At 48.8% G+C, this 21,960-nt stretch overlaps 1 protein-coding gene across 1 annotated transcript in view; it reads right to left on the reverse strand.

The window, feature by feature from the left end:
- Nucleotides 1-21,960, reverse strand: part of SLC9A2 (solute carrier family 9 member A2) — a 97,822-nt gene that overhangs the window by 36,913 nt on the left and 38,949 nt on the right. The window contains exons 2-3 of the mRNA XM_036262956.1: nucleotides 19,959-20,422; nucleotides 13,608-13,858 (exon numbers count right to left, since the gene is read on the reverse strand). Coding sequence (XP_036118849.1) covers nucleotides 13,608-13,858; nucleotides 19,959-20,422 — 715 coding nt within the window. The remainder of the gene's footprint in view (nucleotides 1-13,607; nucleotides 13,859-19,958; nucleotides 20,423-21,960) is intronic.

Consider the following 21,960-nt stretch of genomic DNA (forward strand, 5'->3'; position numbering starts at 1 on the left):
ATCGTTCTATAAAATCAGTCCCACCTTCTCTTTTCCTCCAGTGCCTAAATGCTAAGCTATTGCCTAAAATCCTCAACTTGAAACTGTGGTCGCATTCAATGTCTCTCCCCAGCACGCCTCCTCAGTGCCCCTAGCACCACCGAACTGGCCACCAATTATTTTCTAACTCTCATCCTGAGTATTCCTTGGACTCTGCCCCCCTCCACCCCCACACACTCTATTTTATCCCAATGCCTTAGTTCTGGGTCTCATTTCTACTTATCTACCGTATCCACTTCTGGGAAATTTTGAATGTGTTACTAGGCTCTCGGAATTCCCAGAGGAGGGAAACTCTACCTTGTTTTCCTAGCATTTCCAAAGCTCTGGGACCACATGATATTGATGTTAAAATAGCACCTTTGCACACTCTGGTAAAGGCAGGGCTGTGGGAGCAGCTCCCAGTCGGGCACCTGAAGCTCTTCCCACACTTTCTCAGTGGACAACGCCAGCTGCACCTTCATCCTCTCCACGCAGCACACACCACGTGCCTCCGCTGTCTGCACTCCCCAACCTGCTCTGCGCTCTCTCCTGGCCTCACTGTGCGCATACTCCTGGCTGTCTGCACTCCCCAACCTGCTCTGCTCTGCACTCTCCTGGCCTCACTGTGCGCATGCTCCTGGCTGTCTGCACTCCCCAACCTGCTCTGCTCTGCACTCTCCTGGCCTCACTGTGCGCATGCTCCTCTCTGCCTGGAAGGACACGCTTGACCAACTCAATGCCACCGACAGAGGGAAGTGTAGTGTGAGCTGATGCTAGCTTACACTGGGGCTCATCCTTAGAGACACAGTTACTGTAAAGTACCAACAGCACGGCATCCTCGGGCACTGCAGACGAAGCAGGAGGTCAGATTGAGGAGCCCTTCCACAGAGCGCTGGCCATGGCATAAACCAAGTGCTGTCATGAGTGATGGAGTTGTCCACATTCTCACAACTTCAGAGTAACAGTGAGCCTCCATGCCCCTCACGTCAAACACGGCGTGTAGTCCTCCTTACCCTGAGGAATATCTGACGTGGTAGGGAATCCCCTAACTGTGGGCACAAGGATAGGTAGAAGAATGCAAACCTAAGGGCCGAGTTAAGATTAAACAGGAAACCAGAACACATTTCCATGTGAGGAACAAACCTGTTCCTTCCATAAAAGATATGTGTGTGTATCTTTGTGCCCCACATTAAAGCAAAACAAAAATCCCACCAAGCAAAGAACCAAGCATTTAGCCACAATGTCACTGCCCCCAAATGAGCAGCTATTTAGTCTAGATTTATATGCATGAGGAATACATAATTCATATTGTTCCCAAGAGAAAGAGTGTCCTATTAAATAGACCAATAAAAGGTGGCCACCATAAACACACAGCCAAGCCTGTAAATAGCTGAGGGCTTATATAACAAAAGTCAATGTTTATGGCACCTCTACTCCGGCTGTGACAAGCACTGTGCAAACACATCACATGAATTATGTCAGTTAAACCTCATAACCAGTCTCTGAGGTAAGATCTATTATCATTCTCATTTTACAGGTGAGAGGACACAGGCAGCAGAGGTCCACTTACTCAAGGTTGCACTGCTAATAAATGACAGTGCCAGGTTCTACCCCAGGCAGTCTGACTCAAAGCCAACACTGGGAAGAACCGACCCCTTGCTCTTTCAAACTCTGTGTGAACTGACCATCTCTGCTGTGCAGAAGGCCTTTCCCTGCCCAGCCCTCGCTCTTACTCTCTCAATCACAGCCTGTTGGTATCTTCTCCTGTGGCCGTTGTAAGACATTACCAAGAACGCAGTGACCTGCAACACACAAACTTACCATCTTATACTTGCAGAGCTCAAAAGTCCAAAACCACCTTCACTGGACTGAAATCCAGGTTCCAACAGGGCTGTGCTCTTTCTGGAGGCTCTAGGGGAGAATCTTTTCTTTGCCTTTTCTAGTTTCTGGAGGCTGCTCGCAATCCTTGGCTTGCGGCTGCATCACTCTGACCTGCCTTTCTGCTCACATCTCCTTCTCTAACTCTGACCTCTGCCTCCCTCTCATCAGGACCTTGTGATGTCATCAGGCCCACCTGGATATCCAGGGTCACCTTCCCATCTCAAGGTCCTAACTTCTTCACATTGGTGAAGTCCCTTTTGTCAAGTAAGGTAAAACATCCATGGGTTCTGAGGATGACACTCTTGGGGAGACTGTTCAGCTGACCACATTGTTGCTGGATTCACCTCCCCTGTGGTGGTGGTCACCACAACCAAGTGCATGCCTCCAGATGAGCATGGCCAGAGCCGGTCACACGTGCTTGGTGACAGTGACGAGCAGAAGCTCTGTCACATTGACATGATAAGAAAGACTGGCAACAGACAGAGACAGGAGTGGAAAGTGGCATCTCTCTGAGCAAGCCTGCAGGGGGCGCCTAGCCAGCCCTTCCCAAATATAAACTATTGGTTCACTACAGTTCTGAACTGTCATATTTGGGGTTAATTTTTCTTTAACCAGACTTTACAAAGCAAGATTTACCCCATACAAAATAATGGGGTAAAAGCCAAAATCAGTCAAGACTCTGAACCATAACATGTTTATAAAGGAAAGACATCCACAGCAACACACACTAATGAGCCTTTCTGAAACAGGGCCACATCAAAAATTTGTGACAAAAACAATTATAATGGCATATTACTTCTTTAAATTCTCTAATCCTATGCAAAAGATGCTTCAAAATGGTTTTATTATAAAGCATTTAAGCTTCAAAATGAAAATGAAGAATAATAAACACCAAAATCCTCATCACCCAGCTTTTCCCAATCATTTCATTTCTAAAACTGAAATGAGCTAAAGAACTGAAGCCCCTCCATCACTCATACCCACCCTGTTCCACTCTCTCCCTCTTGGCTTTAGATGTTTTTGTTTGTTTATCCTTCAAAAGGTGATTTTTAAAAGGCTGGAGAATATTTTTTAGAGAATGTGCTAAGCATTTCTTTCTCAGACCCTGCTCCTCTCGTCACTGGGCCAGATGCGGACCAGGCCAACAGTAATCTTCAGTTTGTTAGGTGAGCAATTTAACAGGAGTTTCCATTCCAAAATGGCGAAAAGAAAATACAGCTTTTGTGTAGGAATAAAAACAATGAATTTTACATGAATGTCCACAGGATCCATTCCATGGCTTTGCACCTGACATGACACCAGGAGTGGTTCTCCTGTCTGCCAGACACCTGGCTGCGATGTCATCCTGTTCCTTCCGGCCCCGGGAGACGCTGGGGACAGCACACCCTTGCAAGTTCCGGAGGCTTCAGCGCGGCTGCGCCCTGTGCAGGGAGTGGGGGCCCCTCTAGACATTGATGCATCTTGTGGGCTGGAGCAAACGCCCCAAGCCCCCTGTGCTGGTCCTCACACCCACTCACTGCCACCGCAAAGGCGGGAGGGCTTCATCACAGAGGTTTTGTTTGCAGTGTGCTCGCCCTGAGACAGCTGCCTCACTCTGTCACGTCGTAAGTGCCGAAAACTGCAACTGAGCTGGTCTCCTTCCAGTCAGGAGGCACACACAATACAGCCCCCAGAAATGGAGAGAGAGAAAACCTTCTCTGTCCCCTCCATAGATCATCTACAGCAAACAGTCTTAAATGTCACCATAAATTTAAGTCACCTTCATTTTTTTAAAGCACAAGAAACTCATAGTGCCGGGGAATGGTGCAGGCTGGTGTCTGGCTGTCCTCAGCCTTACTGGGCGTGAAGTGTGTGGCCAGGAGTGTCCTTGCATGCAGGGTCACACCACAGCATATCACAGTAGTGCGGCACATGACAGAGACGTGGGATTTCTTTGTCCATCATGTAAACATGTGAGATTTCACGCCTAAAGTCCACAGCCTCTCACCCTCACTCTGAACATCAATGTGAGAGTATGAACGACACAGTAATAACCCAAATAGACGTATTACACTCTAGAACATTCTAGCTGAATTTCTTAACTCTGAAGATTCTTCGAACATAAAACTGATGGCCTTCAGTCTCCTCACAATGACTTACTTTTATTAGCTCATGTCGCTGAATGGCCTTCCCGCCCCTTCATGCGCGACTCTCTCCTGATCTCTGCATTCAGTAATGTGTTTGTGAATAACAAGTGAGTGGTGGCCAACGCTTTTTCGCATCTGTTCTGGGTCCAGCGCTGGGGAACGAAGATGAAGCAAACAAGACATGGCTTTTCCTCTGGAGAGCTCACAACCTGAGGACAAGTGGCAGAGGTCACTGCAGCAGCCCTGCCCGTGCCCTGCCCGTGGCTGTGACCCCGCCACAAAGGGGGCTGAGCAAAGTCTCCACAGATAAGTAAAGAGCTCGCCAGCAGGAAGAAGAGGAGACGAGTCAAGGAAACGAGGAGGCCACCTGCAAGGCTGGAAGGAAGTCAACAGGCTGGCATGTTTGGGGGCCTGTGGAATGACTGTTCGCTGGAGGACAGGAAGTTGGGATAAAAGAAGTTTATGGGCCAGACAATTGACAAATGACACTGTTCTATGATATGTGTAGATGTTTAAACTGGATTCTGTAGGCTGGAGGGAAACATGAGAGATGATCTTTCCAAAGATAAACACCCAACAGAAACGCGCTCTCTAGTATTCCATGAGCCATCCTAGCCGTCGGCAACGCTGGCTCACGGTGGGCATTCATCTCCTTCCCCCCAGCGCGGGGCGTCCGGAGCGCAGGGGGGACTCGCTGTGCTCAGTGCGGTTCTCTGATCGTGGCACTGACAGCAGGCACAGCAGCTGCTGGTCCAGCCTCACGATACCCACTCCCTGCACCTGGAGGCCCTGCTCTGTTCAGCCAAGGGACTCGGCATAGGTGCCTCAGGTGGCCAGTGACAGCAGGCGTCTAGCTGTGCAGATGAAAATGCATATCCTGTCCGTTTTTACACATATAAGGTGAAGCCACTCCTTGGTTAATTCAGCTTATAAGGATCAATTGCTTTTATTGTTTTTCAAGTGTGGTCAATTCTGTCATTTCTATTCCCATGAAAGGAGACTTTTCGGTAATGTGACCTGCTTTGTAGCAAACCGATAGAAAGAATGTTGTAAAGTTCCATATCTGCCTGTGATCTTCAAAAGTATGGATTCAGTTATGAGAAAATATAGCCCAAATAATATTTGTAGATTCTCCGTGAGACTTGGCCAAATCTGAAAGCGTGCTCTGCTAGTCATTAGCGATGAAGAACAACGAACAAGCCCTCTCTGCACTGATTAAAGCCAGGTCTCATGCTGGCCCAGGGTACACTGTATGTTTTCAGAATACAGTCCTCAGTCCTGTGAGGTAAATTAGTTACTGCAAGGCACAAATTTCCTACATAATAACTGCCTCTTCCAGCAAACCTGACAACAGAGAAACAGTGAGCTTGACACATGAGAAAATGCAAGAAAAATATTGCTTTTAAAGGTGGATCCAAGCATCAAAACCAAACCACCTTTCTCGAACCATCAAATATTAAATAAAGTAAAATCAAACTATTATCAGTGCTTGATTTTTCATGGAGTCTTGCTCATTTCAGGGATTTTCCACATCTTTTTTTGTCCTTTATATGCTTTCAATTCAACTAATGTTTATAGAGCACTTACTGGAAACCAAGGCAGACGTGGTTTTGTGGGGAGAACAAACTCAAGGACCACAGCCCATGGTCAGAGTGTAATGAACACAAGCATCAGGGACCACAGAGGCCACCGCTCCAGGGGGTGTTGGCAGTCCCAAAGGCAGGAAGACGAACCGAGATCTGGATGGTGGATGGGAAGGTGCAGCTGGTTGTGTGGGGACTCCTGGTTGTGTGGGGTGAGCCGCGGGGACCTGCTACGAGAAACAGCCGCCTGCTGAGCCAACGGAGCAGGCAGAGCCCCCGGCCAGCAGGCGTCCGCTTCCTGGTGGAGCGAAGACCCCTCTCAGGTTCCCAGCAAGCGTTTCGGAGCAGTGTTAGAAAAGTCTGGTTCACGGGTCACATAACTACTCGAATTCCTTGGAAAATGGCTTGGGTCACGTCCCAGACCTGGGGCTGGGGCTGGGGCCTGGGATTCCATATGCAGAAACTTTCCAGGTGACCCCTAAATATGTCCATGTTCGAGGAAAGCAAGTGGGGGTCTGGGCAGAAGGTTCAGGGGGCGAAGAATAAATGAGAAAAATGGCTGAAACTCAAATCCTTTTGTTTAAAGTTTTATTGGAGAGTGAAAATAAGTTCTCACATCAGATTTGAGGACTTCTGTGGATTTAATCCACTTTGCCACCTATTTCTCTTCTCTTCTCTCCTCTCCTCTCCTCTTCTCTTCTCCTCTCTTCTCTCTCGTCTCGTCTTCCTGTTCTCGGCCTGGTTCTGTGTGTGGGTTCCCATCCTCTTGTGTCTGAACTAGAACACAGGCCTCTTCACTAAGTCCTTCCCACCCAGTCTGTGCGAGGCCCGCCCTGTGCCCAACAGGCCTCCTCTTCCCGGGCCATCCAGGGAGCCGGGCCATGGCCTCCAGCTCCGCCCCTGAGCTCCAGGAAGCCTCCCGGGTCCGCGTGGGTGTGCAAGCGCTTCGGGAGCACTCCCGCCGTGTCCCCCGCAGAGCGTGTGCGGTCTCCGCGGGAGTCCCTCGCCCCGGGCTGGCACAGAGCAAGCCGCCCGGCCGGCACTGCTCACCGCCCCTCCGCTGCCGGGCGCCCTTCTCTCTGTCCCCGGGGCTCCCACGCACACCCCCGCCCACCGCTGCCCGCTGAGCTTTCCCGGCTAACTCGCAGTCAACACGTGTGAGGACATCGGGGGAGACGGGGGCCCTAGAAGCCACGGCTGGTCCTCTCAGCACGGAGTGTTCACTTCACTTCAGGCTCTGCTTGGTCTTTGTCTCGGTGAGAAGTCAGGGATCGTTTTGAGATGCCCTAGGATCCAGCTGCTTGGAAATGATGCACCTGAGAAGCAACCACAGATGCGGAAGGGCCTTGGGTACAGAAGGGCCCCGATTACATCATTTGCTCTTAAAAAAGAAATCCATAAAGTGAATTTCACAAATGAAACTTGCTTATGGTCGCATTTATTAGGATAGCTATTTTTCATTCTTATACTGTGGCTTTAAGAACTATGAAATATTCCACATGCTGTTTCCTACATTCTTAACACACTTTAAAGTACCTAATTAGGAACCATGTAGCTGAATCACACGTGCCCCGTGTCCCTGAGAATCCACGGCTGTATGGACTATGTTTCTCACAGACAACACGTAGGCTCTGGGGCCTTCAGTCAGTCTGCGGAGCAAATCCAAACAACGGAGATTAAGATAACATTTTAATGTTGTTTTACTTTTACAAACACAAAGCAAGAAAACACACGATTTTGAATCCACTGCTGTGTCACCCGAGCGCAGGGAGTCCCCACAGGAGTGACCTTTCCTCGGGCAGCCCCACTCCTCCGCCCGGTCTGAGAACAATGAGATCACACCCCTCCATGTGGGTGTCGGGGTGACAGGTTCCTGCTCCACGGTGGCTTTAAATGACTTCTGAGCAGCCACGAGCCACTTCAGGAGAAGCCCACTCTCTCCTTCGTACCCTCCCTTGCTTCAGACCCTCCGCAGGGGGAGCCGGGAGGTCTGAGGTCTGGAAGCAGGGCGGAGGGGAGGAGCCCTGTGCATCCCCAGGGCACAGGCCGGGGGGCAGGGGGGAGGGTGTCAACAGGAGAAAAGGAGGGACATCTGTCATAAAAAATAAATAAATGAATTAAAAAGCCTAGAGAAAAAGTTCTAATAAATAAATAAAAAGAAATTCTATTATATTTGCTCTCTTTACCCTATACTGTTATTCCCTCACCCCCCTTTGACTTTGGGTGGTGGGCACACAATGCAATATACAGATCATGTACCATAGAAATGCACACTTGAAGCCTATATGATCCTGTTAACCAATGTCACCCTAATACATTTAATTAGAAAAAAAAAATTTAAAGGAAAAAAGAAAGAAAAGAGAAGAAGAACATAATTACCCTCTGTGGAGGGAATAATCTCACTTGTGTGTGGAATCTAAACAATCCACGCTCAGAGAAACAGAGCGTGGCTGCCAGGGGCGGAGGGGAGGGCAGGGGAGTGAGTGATGGTGATCCAAGGTGCAGACTTCCAGCGATGAGATGGGTCAGTTCTGGGACCCAAGGTATAGCAGGCTCTGGCCGGTTTGGCTCAGCGGTTAGAGCATTGGCCTGTGGTCCAGAGACTCGGGTTCGGTTCCCGCTAAGGGCATGTACCTCAGTTGCAGTTTGTCCCTGGCCCTGGGTGGGTTGTGTGGGTGGCAGCCACTCGATGTGTCCCTTTCACGTCGATGTTTCTCTCTATATATATATATCTTTCTCTCTCTCTCTCTCCCCCCCCCCCATGCCCTCCCTCCCTCCCACTCTATTTGAACAAAAAATGGAAAAAATGTCCTCAGGTGAAGATAAAAAGAAACATAAGGTACAGCATGCCGCCTACAGTCCACAGTACTGCAATGTATACTTTAAAGTTGCTAAGAGGGAATCTTAACACTTTTGACCACAGGAAGAAATGGTACCTATGTAAGGTGATGGATATGTTAACTACCATATTGTGGTGATCAGATATATATATATATTTGTGAACCTTGAACTTACACAATGCTATGTTTTAATTATATCTCAATAAAGCTTGAAAAAAGGGATTATAATTGCAAAATTCCTCCTGCCATTTATCCTGCAGTTTAGTTTAGACACAACTATATATAGGCAAATAAAAGATATGTCAGTCATTATAAAAAAATAATAATACATTTTTTGTTTTTTCCTTTTTTCCTATGTCAGGAAATTAGGAAGTATTGATTTGTTTTTCCATCATTTAAAAATGTCCTGCCTGATTTTCGTACCTCCTCCCACCCCCACTTAGCTGCTGTGTGGGTGTGAGGCGGTCACCAGAGAGTTTTGCTGGAGGTGGGGGCTAGCTACTGTGGGGTGCTGGCTGCAGGGTCACGACAGCGCTTACGCACAGACTCGGTCCTTAGTGGTCATTTCTTCTGAAACATGCTGTGTGGATGCAGGAGAAGGTGTGGGTGTCAGGATGGAGGCGAGCTTGAAATGGAAACATCCAGACTGGAAGCAGCTGGTGTGGCCTGCTGGCTCTCTCTTTAGGAAGGTTGCAAGCCCTGCGGAGGGGCGTGGAGGCCAGGCCAGGGAGTGTGAGCAGGTGCAGGCCCAGGAGCGGGCCCAGGTGCGGGCCCAGGTGCGGGCCCAGGCTGGTTTGTGGGAGCTCCAGGTCATGGTCCTCCACTAAGCAAGCATGAGCTAGTTCTAGGAAAACTGAACCAAAGACACCTGTCTTACTCGTACGTACATACATATACACACATGTACACACGTATACCTACATGTGATGCTTCGCACATGTGTTATGAATGTGCTGCCATGACGTGTTCTTTTCGGAGAAGGCCAGGACACGTGAGCACTCTGTGACCGTGCGCATTCTGGCACGAGGCTTTGGCTGCACAGGACAGCATCTTGGAGGGAGGGACTCCTAAGTGCCAGAAATGCTGGGCACAGCAAGGGAACTGGGGGAGAAGCTTCAACATGACAAACAAAGGCGTGCTTCCCTATTTTCCTCGAAGTATTAAGCACATGATAATGACCAACTCACACAGAACAACAGGAAGAGGAGGAACACGCTGTGGACATCTTCGGCAGTGACCGGTGACTGTCTCAGCACCGTCCACTCAGCTGCAGATTGCTGCTGAATTGTCATTAAAAAATTCATTAAGATGAGTGTGTTTGGGTTTATGAAGTGGATATGGGAACAGAGCCTGCCCTGGACTGAGGGCTGGAGACCCGGGTCCAGGTCACACCTGACAGCCCAGCTTTTTGTCCCCCTGGGCCTCAATATAGTCATTCATAATAGGAGACTAATAATTACTATTTGTTTATTTGCAATAATGCTTCTAGAATAATCAAAACATCAAATAGAATATATTTTAAGCCCCTCAAGGGAGGAAAAGCTAAGGAATGATTAACCCATGAAAACAAAACTAATAAATATCGGGGCCTACTCTCCTCTCTGAAGCAGCAGAGCACTTAGCCATTTTTTTTTAATTTTTGGAACATTTCAAAGAGGAATCAGTATTTCCCCACAGGCCACAGGCCACAGGCTGCTGCAGACCCAACATCCCTCTTCAGGACAGTATGTTCAGTGTCCCATTGACGGGAGCACAGGGGGTGTGTGGGGTACGAGGCAGGGACAGAGAGGCGCCTGAATTCCCTCGGGGAAGGTCTCGCTGCAGCCCACTGCCCTGTGCATCTGAGTCCAGGACCCCGGGCGTCTGTGAGCTTGTGTAAAGAGAGAGGACAATGAGGAGCCCTCGGCGTTCTATTTCTGAACATTTTTTTCTGAATAAAACTGAAAACATGAGACAAGACATGAATTTCTAAAATCATCCGCTACTATAGAACATGACATTCAAAGGTGCCCAATGCCACCAAAACGTGAAGTCTCGTGTTCAGGGGACTATAGAAATGCTCCCTTAACTTTAGTTCCCATGCTGTGGGAACGCATTCTGAAACACACACACACACACCTTACTGCAAACTTTATTCCAGTACAGGAATGAGCAGGAGCATATTAGAAAACAGGGAATTTCATCTAGCCTCTTAGTGTCTGCTGCTAAAACCCTCCTGCACACACAGGGAGGCACGAGAATAAATAATTCCTGAGCATTAAATTAGGTTTTAAATTATTGGGAGAGACCACGAAGGGAAACCAAACCTAAGAATGCCCACAAGTCAGCTCTCCAAACAACTTCTGAGACAGAGCGGGAGACAACAGCGACAATGCCACCTGTATGAGCTAAGTTACCTTTGGTCACTGAAAATTACATCAAATCACAATTTCATGACAAAAATAAGCAGCCACAGTGGTAGACTTCGCGAATGCCTCAGGTGCACGGCTTCTGAAGACGTTCTAGAGAAATCCATGTGCTTCCAGTTCTGCCCAGTGCTTTCTTACCTAAAAACTGATTGCTTTTCTGAACCCAGACCCAAGTCTCCAATATAGAAGGATGTTTCTTTTTATCAGACTTTTAAACTACCCACTCATTCAGTGATCTCACTCTAGGGCAGGCTGCCCAGGAGCCCACCGAGGCCAGGCTGGCGCTCAGGGTGACCTCTGATCTGAGGCCCTGTGCACGGAAGGGAGACGGGGCAGGCGGATGGAGAGGTAGGGCAGGGAGAGAGGAAGAGGAGCAGGCAAAACTCAGGTAGAACTAGTTTCAAAACTCCATATTTTACGAATTCTGAGAGAGGTGTGTTGACCTCTCGTCTCACTAGTTGCCTGACCTCTTGGCCATTTTGCTTCCTATGTGGCCACTCCTTTCTCTTAAGCAAAAAAAAGGAAATTCCTGAGCATGCTCAGAACAGCACGTCACATGCCTTTACTCCCATTAACCTTAAAATGTGTTTGTGAATTGCAAAAGAAAGTGCAATTAGCATGAACTATGATGGGAATTTCTAAACCCAGTCCAATTCAAATGCGGACAAAATCACTAGTTCTATAAACGAGGTGCACGCGGACATGTGGTTTTAATTGCATCATTATACTGGATTCCCGAGCCCCACGTCCCAAGGCAAGTAAAGTAATTACAATGGAGATGTGCACACAAGGCACTTCTACCCTGTACACCTTAAGAAGCACCGTGTGGAGTTTGGAATAGTGGACTGACTAGTCACCCCACTTTAGAAAACAGGTGTTACTTCTCAGAACACACTGTGACATGGGTGGGCATGAAATTCTAGATCCCAAAATGTTCTCATCTCCTGTGGTATCTTACTTCAGGGTTAGTTTATCATTTAGTGCTCTATGCACTAAACAAAACAGGGAGCTGAGAGGCAACACAAACACTACGTTTTATTGTTTTATTGCATGATGGCGATTGTAGTTGAAATGTTATAAGGGTCCTTTCTGTACAGTAAGTTGTTAAATTAATGTTTACTTTAAAGTTGGAAACAAAAGTAATGTTGTTCATCCACCCACCAATGTAGCCCTATTTGTCCCCGGTTCTCCATTCCCAGAGCAAGTGAACCAAGAGCCCGTGTGCACAGGAGGCAAGTCTTCCACCCTCTGCGGACTCTGGCTTCACGGACATTTCTAAGCAGAGACGCACCAGGACACCAACCCCATCGACACGCCACCTACCCGCCCACATTCTGGATGGTCCCATCCCAGTTTTTGCCCTTGAACACCACACAAACTGACAAATATATTTAAATAACTGTGTGGGTGTTCTAGAACATTACACCTGTGCATGGTCGAAGTACAGTCAGAGTTCTTAGACACTTTGTTGCTAGATTGCTTCTGGAAAACTAGACACAAAATCCCACCCCCAGAATTCTGTTAGAGACCTTGTAACTAGCGGGTCACACACTTTCAATGACACTGGCCAAATACAGTGAGGAAACTGGAAAGCAGACAAATGATATAAATAGCAACAGGAAGAGGCAGAACACTTCATTATTGGGTCACACTGGATTAATGTTACTTTATTTAGGTTCTCTCACTGAAACCACCCACTCTCTTAACTCCCATCACAGTGGCCCCCATCTCCTGGCAGAGAGGCACCTGACACCCTGCACCCCAAACTGCCTTGGACCAGAGTGTGAAAGGACACTAACAAACAGTCCTTAATCAAAGATCACTGCAGTCAGACAGCCAGAGAAAACTCCAGAAAAGCTGGACATATGTTTACAACAACAGAACTCTACCTATGTAAGCAGGCCCCAGCATCGAGACCAGCATGTAGTAAACTGTGAATAAATATTTGTCAAAATAATTGTCCAAGTATTTCTCACTGACACTATGCAGGGTGTGATAACACTATAATAGGCTTGTTTCTGGAGCTGCAAAAACGCCCCACCCTGAGCAGCCCCCTTCAAAGTGACCCTCCGAAGGCTGACAGCATCCGGACACCACCGTTCCTCAGCCCCTGTGAGACCTTGGAGCACAGGCTTCTGAACAGTTACTGAATGATGCACTCACTGTATCTTTAATAAATAGTTTCTTTTGTACATTTACTGCTTTATAATCATGCCTCTTCATTTAAAAAGCTAAACTAAAATGACATGATTACATGCCTTAGCCAGTGAATTTTGCTATGAATGACATTAAGCTACTAATTAAAATAAAATTTACCACCTAGAATGAAGGTTTCCTATGCTAGGATTATTCAAATGGGTTCCCATAAGCAATTCCAGAACTCCAAATGCAGTTCGGGCGATGCACCCTTGTGGGAATGAGGTTACAGCCCCCACATGGACACCAAACCCAGAATTCTTGGTGTCTGGCAGTCACCTCCAGCAGCTGCCCTACCACATTTCATGTGAGACCCAACAGGCAACTTTTAAGTCGTTTTCCATTTTAGTACCAGATTGCTTTAGTATAAATCTGGCCGATGTACATTTTCATTTCTTTGAAACAAAGAGTCAGAAACATCTATCTTTAATTGTTCTAAAAAGAACATAAGAAAACTCACTTTTCATGTAACATTGACTTTAACATGTTTAACCTAGAAGGCGTGGCTCCAGGGACATGCCATCGGCACACGCTGCAGCAAGGACCGGTACTCACGCCATGATGCCCGAGAGGTGGAACATCTCTGCGGTGATGTAGGACAGGTAACTGTACAGGAAGACAAACAGCGGCTCGATCACCCGAATGTTATGTGTGAACCGAGTAGTAAATGCTGCTATAAATCCCAGGAAGATGCCAATCAACACGCCGCCGATGCCCACGACAAAGAAGTTGGCGATCCCAGCAAACACGTCAATGGTCTCGATGGTTTTCATCTGGCAGAAGGACTTGAACAGGTTGTACAAGACCTGTGGGAGAAAGGAGCGCGCTGTCAAGGCCCGTCCAGCCTCCCACCATCCCCGAGGCCACCGCCCCCCTGGCCTCTCAGCAGGACGCTTCTGTGCACCACGGTGGGTGGTCAAGGGCAATAACTATGCATGTATTTATCTTAATATTATATTTTATAACTTTAAATAAAAGACTTTGATAACAAAGTGTTGTCAGGAAAACCTTTTTTAAAAATAACTGAGAGGAGACTTCAAAATTATTGCACAACTTACTCCTAAAAACATCACTTTTTAGATACCATCTAGAAGATTCTTTTGAATAACTTGGTTGCCAGCCAACACACCCTATTTTTTTTTTCTTTATTGACTTCAGAGAGAGAAGAAGGGAGAAGGAGATAGAAACATCGATGCGCTGCCTCCTGCATGCCCCCCACTGGGGATCGGGCCCACAACCTGGGCCTGTGCCCTGACTGGGAATCGAACCAGCGACCTCTTGGTGCAGGGTTGACACTCAACCACCGAGCCACACCAGCTGGCCATACCCTACTTGTATTACTGATGCCTGTCAGTGTTGCTGTGAATCTGGTCACTTTTCAAGGCCCTATTGGAGGTAACAGCACGGAAGGACCTGCCCGTCAGTGTCCTGGGGACACCCTCTGCCCAGGCCACTGAGGTCCCCACTCCTCGCCCCTCCTCTCTCCCTGTCCACACACACGTTTGGTCTAACGTGAGACCCACAGGGATTTCCTCAGAGGCAGCAACCTGTGTTGTGTGTGTGTATGTGTGTGTGCGTGTGTGTGTGCCATGACCTCCTACATAGTTTTTACCTCTACAGTGATAAGACTACACTGTTGCTTAGTATCTGAAAAATCTACAGTCTTTACATAGTCTTAGTCGAACTATAGCTTCAGAAATGCTCGGCTGTCACGTCCGCTGGGCACCGCGCTTTCGATCGTGTCTGAGGGCCACCAGGCCACCTGAGGCTGGAAGTCTCGGCTTCCCTACCACTGTTCCCACCAGCCAGCAATAAACACAGCCGAGCAGGTGCCCTGCTCCTTTTTCCTGATATTTACAGCTGGAACCGCCAGGAACACCGGCTGACAGGACCCCGGGGCCCGGGGCCTCAGAGTGGAGGCCGTGTGCGCCCTACTGGGTTGTGAGAAACTCAAAACGGACCGCCTTCGTCCAGTCACACCAAATGTCCGAGGCGATGCGGAACCCAGGCCGCCCCTGACCCCTGGGTCAGTCTTCCGAGGGTTACCCATGGACAGGGAGCCAGTCTCCCGGGGGCCCAGTGTGTCCTGGGGAGACCTCCCCCTTGGCCCTCCACGGATAGCCTCCCAGACGCGAGGAGAGCCCTGCAGGTCTGTGCGGCGGTCACTCCTGCTGGAGCATGACCCTGCAGGCGGTCACACCTTCCGTGGTTCACTTCCTCCATGCGGACGACCACACGTGTCCTGGTGTGAGGGTGACGCGCTGGATCACTACCTGGAAACGGCCTCGCCTTCCCCCACGGGCTGGCATGGCCCAAAGAGCACTGGCACAGCTTGAAGCGGCGGAAAAGCAGCTCACTGGCCCCAGGACTTAAATATCCTGCAGGGATCACCATCTGCCAGGAAATACACTGGCTTCAAGAAGCAGCCGCTTCCTGCTCCCCCCAGAGGCTTCTGCGCACGTCGGGTTTCAGCAGCAGCAACAAGCCCCAACTGCCTCCTGGCAGAGCTCAGGGATGCACTGTTTATACCTTCCCTGCAAGGGCCAGCCCAGAGCTGCGGGTCACCTGCTGCCTGAGGGCACACACTCCCCGTAGCCCTGCCCCCCCCCCCACCCCCACCTGCGCCAGCACCCAGCTCTCCGCTGGGATGCCCCTCTGGCTACCCGAGGACTCCCTTCCTTTGAATCCTGCTCTTCCGTTAAAGCCTTTGTCTGCCTGGCTTCGGGAAGGCTCGACGCTCCTGGCACACTGGGTTTTAAAATGGCTTTCCAGTGCCCCTCCGTCTGGGAGAGGGTCTCTTCACTGCTCACGAAACACACCACTCTTCCTCATTTCGGGTTTTCTTCCTGCGGTTTTTCCTGGTAGAAACCCAGCTCCTAAATCTAGGAAAACTGTGTCTGCCTTGTCTGGCCCAGCTGCTCTGCCTCCTGGGAGCCTGCCAGGCCGCCCCCACCCCACACCCCTTCCCACTGCCCGCCTGAGGCACGGTGCCCTCCTAACCCACTGTGCTGCTGGTGCCTCAGCTGCCCGCTTCCTCCTGAGTGCCCACCGCCCTGCCCCCACAGAACGACACGCCTGTGCGCACCCACACCTCCTCCTCTCTCTCCTCTCCCCACCGCGCCCCACCCAGCCCACTGGTGGGGCCTCCAAGAGAAGCTTCAGGACGCATTTCTAAGGAGTGACTGGCGGACAGTCACACTCTTTCCAGAGCGGCTCCGGCCACCAGGTCAGTCAAAGGTCTGTCCTGCTGCTCCTGTTCCTGCAGGGTCCACAACGGGCAGCACTGGGCACAGGCTCATCACCCCGACAGGCGCAGCCGCTCCAGCCTGCACCCTCCGCCTCCGCTGCCAGGGCCAGGCTCAGGGAACACTGAGGCAGCGGCGTTACCCTGACGACCAGGAAGCTTTCCATTACCTCCCACCTGCTCTGCACTGAACTTGATACCTGCTGATCAGAACAAGATAACATTCTTCCAGTTACCACTGGCCATACATAACCCAGGTACTTCATTCCAGTTAAATCCTTTAATTTTACCACCAGGGAATCGATAGCAAAAGTGCTTTTGGAGTTATAATTTATATCTGTCAGTGTACATGCTATTATGTACGTGAGCTACAATGATGTCTGTGGTTGGTCTGTGCAGAGCTGACCTCCACTGACAAGTGTATTTTTAGAAAATGAAATGCCAGCGAGGCTGTTTGCTAAGTTCTGTGCTGGGCTAATGTGACAGCTGCGTACCTCCAAACCTTTCCACTCATGATTATGTTTTTAAAACACTTTTATATACTAAAATGGCAAATTACCTGTTTTTATTTTAGACTGAAGATGTTCAGTAATCCAGTGAAACCGTAACACGGAGAGGCAAACGATTCAGAGCCCTTTGTCGGAATATTTTTATTCCAGGAAAATAGCTTTTAGGTCACTTTTTCTGATGTGAAACACAAAGAATCTGTTGGATAATAAATTTTAAATCTGTTCTGTTATGTGCAAAAGGAAAATAAAGTGCCAAGTGTCTGCCCTCCAGCTTCCCGAAGGCGAGTCTCACTGCCCAGCATGGTGAGGCCCGGGGACACGCCAGCCTCTCCGCAGAGCCCAGCTATGAGACTGGAGAAACTAAGTCTCCTTGGAAAACGCATTAGAACATTCAATGGTGCATTTACATGTTCTACAAATGACGCTGGAAACCACCATGGAATACGTCATTTGATTAGGAACTACTGTGGAAATAGGAACACTTCTCAGATAACTGAGAACCTAAACAATCTTTGCCTAATAAGAGAAATGTTAAATGTTTTCCTAAAATAGTCATTATAAGAGAAAGCACAAAAATTCTACCTAAAAAGCTCACTCTTACTTTTTTGACTATCGTTTTCTTGGTTAATGCTCATCTACTATCGCCCTAGACGGTAGTCATATATGATCACTTTCCCTTTGCGTTGAGACATTTTGTGGTAGGTTTGTTACCTTTCAACTCTTCTAGCTCAATATTTAATTTGCCATGACTTGGGGAAGGACTTAATTGTGCTGACCTATGAGTCACTCACCCTCCAGACTACATTTCTAACATACATTCTCCGTTCATCTCAGCTCCTTGGGTGGCAGCTCATGTCGACTCATCGTTTTCACCGTATGCAGCATGGTCCACCAATGTGAAGGAGAATTTTTAAATTTATGTACTTTTACTTATAATCGATTCTCGGAGAGAGGGGCAGGGAGAGGGAGAGGGAGAGACGACCCGGACCGGCAGCCCTTCGCTGCATGAGACTGAGCCAAGCTGGCCAAGGCATGGCCCAGATTTTTTATACCTTTCTCTGTTCCATGGGTTCCCTAAGCCTCTCCTAGAGGTAAGACTAGATGAACGATTGAAAAAAAATAATCCACAAAACATGCCCGCCTCTATACTTGGGGGATATCTGATTAAGAGGCAAAATCATAATTTTTATACCATTTTTCTAATTAAATCCACTATTCAGCCAGTTCAGTGAAAGGAATATCTGGTGGTTTATTCTTCAGCATTAGGTAGGCAAACCACTGGGCATGCCCTCTGACCTTGCAGGTGTGGATTTAAGGGTCAGCCCAGGGTATGGAACCCACCAAAGAAGGCTCTTTCTTGTGAAACCATAACAGTCCTTCCGACTTCCAGGCATTAGCCCTGCACCACGGGCTTCCACACCTGAAGAGCGGCGCTCCCTTGCTCCGCCCTGCCCTCCTTCCTGCCCTGAACGAAAGGCCTCTTCCTGGCCCTGGCTCTCGGGGGGGCAGCCCCTCCTCTGTCCATAGAACCACAGTTGACGGCTGTGTGCCCGTTGCTAGGAGCACAGGGTGGGCCTCTGGAGGGCTGGGGCCTCCGCACACTGTACAGCAGTGCAGCCAGACAGTTCCTGAGACCTGTCTTGACAAGCCCAGAGAAGGGACCCCCGAGGCCTGTGAATGAGAAACCTCAGAAGAGAGGACAGCGAGGTGAACGCGCGGCTTAGCAGCCTGAACTGCCCGGGCCTTGCCGACTGCTCTCGCAGGAAGCGCAAGGTGCGATGGTTTCTTTGTAAAGCTTCCTTTACAAAGAGATCCAAGAATTCACGTTGAACTTTGCACATTCTCCCACAACAAGGTGAGACGTGTAGGACCACACGTAACTCGCAGTGTGAGACTTGATGCCTTCGGGAACCAGAACGAGGTGTAGAAGGTCTTCATTGTCATGGCAGTGTCCCGGGTAGAATTTAAGATTGGTGAGTCAGCGACTAATGAATTATTATTATTGTTAATGAATAATGGAATAAACGAGGTAGATTTTGTTACTTGAGTTAACTTGGCTGTCTTAAAACTGTCTTAGCAGCTATTCTAAAAAAATTGGGTTTCCCTATCAATCAATTATTTTCTATAAAATGATATCCTCTTGGAGTTAATAGGCATTCTTCAAGATGATATTTTATTCAGGTGAGGGATCTCAAAGAGGCTAACAGAGGATAACGTGTGTTCCTATGTTAATTTTTCAATGAATCGGGGATACATTTTAATAACAAGAATTAATGGAGGGAGTGATATAAGTTACTTAAATACACTTTAGTTAATAAGCTTTATCTCAATTTACTATTTGCAAAATGTGGAGAATAGCTGTTTCCTAGGTTGTCAGAGGACCCGCGCACCCGGTCAGCATTCACACAAGGTTCCCGGCCATTATCACTATCTCCGACCGCAGAATCCTGACCACCCTGACACAGCACCGCCGTGCCCGCTGCTGGCAGCCAGGGCAGGCCACCTGATGAGTCCGGCTGGCGGGCGCGCTCTGTAGGCCCGTGCTCAGAAGGCACGGTGGAGGAGAATCCTGCGAACATTAGGATCTAACCGCCTCTACTTATGTATCAATTAATAAGAATTAAAAATAATTTGCATTTTCTGAATAATTACCCACTTACGGCAAAGTGGTGAAGATCAGAAAAACATTGGTTGGGCATCAATAAGAAGTGAGTCGTGTGATGAAAACTGCCTACAATCATGAAATGAATGAACCATCCCCAGCGAGAGCACTGTCTCTGCCCCTGCCTTACGCGTGCACCGGCAGCCGGGCTCCGCAAGAGAACGCTGGGGCCCCGAGTCCTTTCGGCTCCGATCAAAGACATCACTCCTGAAGATGCTGAAAGGAGAGCTCTCGGGGACACAGAGTCCTCGCCTCTTATGTTCCCCTGGAAAGAGCAGAGCCTCGCGTGCATGACCCAGCACGAAATAAAAATGAGGGACCCACTCTATAATAATAAACACTAACCAACAAATAACCATTTACTAAGAATTTCAAGACAGAGACGGCAGAGTGTTCCTGCCAGCGAGGCCCTTCCACGCGCAGGGCCGGGGTGTCAGAAGGCGGCTGCGGTCCCCACCTGCTGGAGCGCGCAGAGCAAACCCGCCACTCACCACTGTCACCGCGTCATTCAGCAGGGACTCCCCAAAGACCAGGATGTAGAGCTGCTCGTTGACGTGGATGTTCTCGAAGACGGCCAGCACAGCCACGGGGTCCACCGCAGAGATTAAGCTGCCAAAGAGCAAATTCTGGAGCAACGTGATGTCACTCAGGCCAAAGGCTTCAATCTGGCAGATACCAAACAAGGACACCCCAATGCCGATGGAATTCCAGAGTGTCCCGACCACCGCGTACCAGAAAATGGTGCCAATGTTCTCGAAGAACGGGCGGGTGGGCATGAAGTAGCCGGCGTCGAGCACAATGGGGGGCAGGAGGTACAGGAAGAACACGTCTGTCTTCATCGCAGGCGGGGACTTCTCTTCAACTCCAAAAATAATGCCCCCTAGCAGGAGTCCAACCATGATGAGAAGGCAGCTCTCAGGCACGATCGTGGGCAACTTGTGATAGAGATGGAAGCCTGTCTCAAAGAAAATAAAGACACAAAATGTGGTTTAGGCAGAAGTTAGGGAGAAGACACATTGGTTCTCTTCGACAGAACCAATGGTCCTGTTTCAAAAATCTTCCAGGTCGGTAATCGGCTAAAGTCCGGCTTTACAGATCACAATGTAAAGTCTGATGATCCCCTTATGCACAAGGTACATTCAGGTACAAATTTAAGTTTCAATCAGAAGTAGATTACTGTAGGTCCACAATATACAGTACCATTTCTGCCTAAGCTCCAACTGTTTTCTTAAACAGGGAACTTTTATATTTGAAGCAACATAGTGATTCCCAACAAGTTTTCTGGTGCAACAGCTCATGTCATCCTCATAAAAACCCTAAGGGGTAGACATGGCTGATCCTGTCAACCTTTTTTTTTTTAAGTCTTTGCCCGAGGATATTTTTCTATTTATCTTCAGATAGAGTGGGAGGGAGGAAGAGGGAAAGAAGGAGGGCAAGGGAGAGAGAGAAACGTCGATGTGAGAGGGACATGACTGGCTGCCTCCCGCATGACCCCACCAGGGCTGGGGAACCACATCCAAGGTACGTGCCCTTGGCCAGAATCAAACCCGTGGTTCACTGATCCGTGGGCCAACGCTCTACCGCTGAGCCAAACTGGCCAGGGCAACCCTTTTTTATTTAAGGGGAATGGAGGGAAAAGAGATACAGGGTCTTGCCAAAGTTTCTAGATCACATGCCAGTTTTCAGATGACTACTGTCACCTCTGGTCTTGAGAAGAGTTTGTAACTTATTTAATATGCTTAACTCCAATTCTTTCATTTGGAGTGTTGACTATATTCAATCTGTCTGATGGCTGCTCCTTCAGAGAAAACCAACTCTGTCCATCAAAGGACATGGGCAACTACTATAGGAGGGGTGTGAACTCGCCATGACCTCCAACTTCAGTGTCCCAACCAAGGCAAAGAAGGAGGTGTGTGGAGGACTTTCTCTCACACCAGGTAATAAAGCCCCAGTGGAGTGCTGCGGGAACAGAGCAGGGGCAGTCTGCTGAGAACACACAGGGAGGCAGCATCTGGCGGGCTTCATTGTGGCAGAGATGGACGCTGAACTCCAGAGAAGGCCAGAAGGGTCTCCCAGGGAGAGAGGAAATGAGGAAAGTACCCATCTCCTGATCCGTGCTGGGGCTCAGTGTGGTTTAATGCAGAGACCATGCTGGGGAGAGGCCTGGAGCAGGAAGAGCGGGGCAGATACGGCTGTCCTGCACGTGGGCCACATGGGAGGCCACAGGCACCCTGGCAGGGCACAGCGAGGCAGCTCCTGCTCCCAGGACACAGCGAGGCCTCCTGAAGGCGCCACACATTTACAGGTAAAGCAACAGATGGAAACTATCTGAGTTCTAGGGAGATAATATGAAAATAACGGAGTAAGTCCTTAAAAACTTAGTCACAGAGTTGTAAAAGTAAGTTCTTGGAAGCCTACAAACTGTATTCTAAGTCATAGCATGAAATAGTTGGTAAACCAGAAAAATCACCATAATTTAAAGAGATTTAAAGA

This window comes from Molossus molossus, unplaced genomic scaffold (assembly GCF_014108415.1).
Source record: "Molossus molossus isolate mMolMol1 unplaced genomic scaffold, mMolMol1.p scaffold_m16_p_15, whole genome shotgun sequence".
Classification (NCBI taxonomy): domain Eukaryota; kingdom Metazoa; phylum Chordata; class Mammalia; order Chiroptera; family Molossidae; genus Molossus; species Molossus molossus.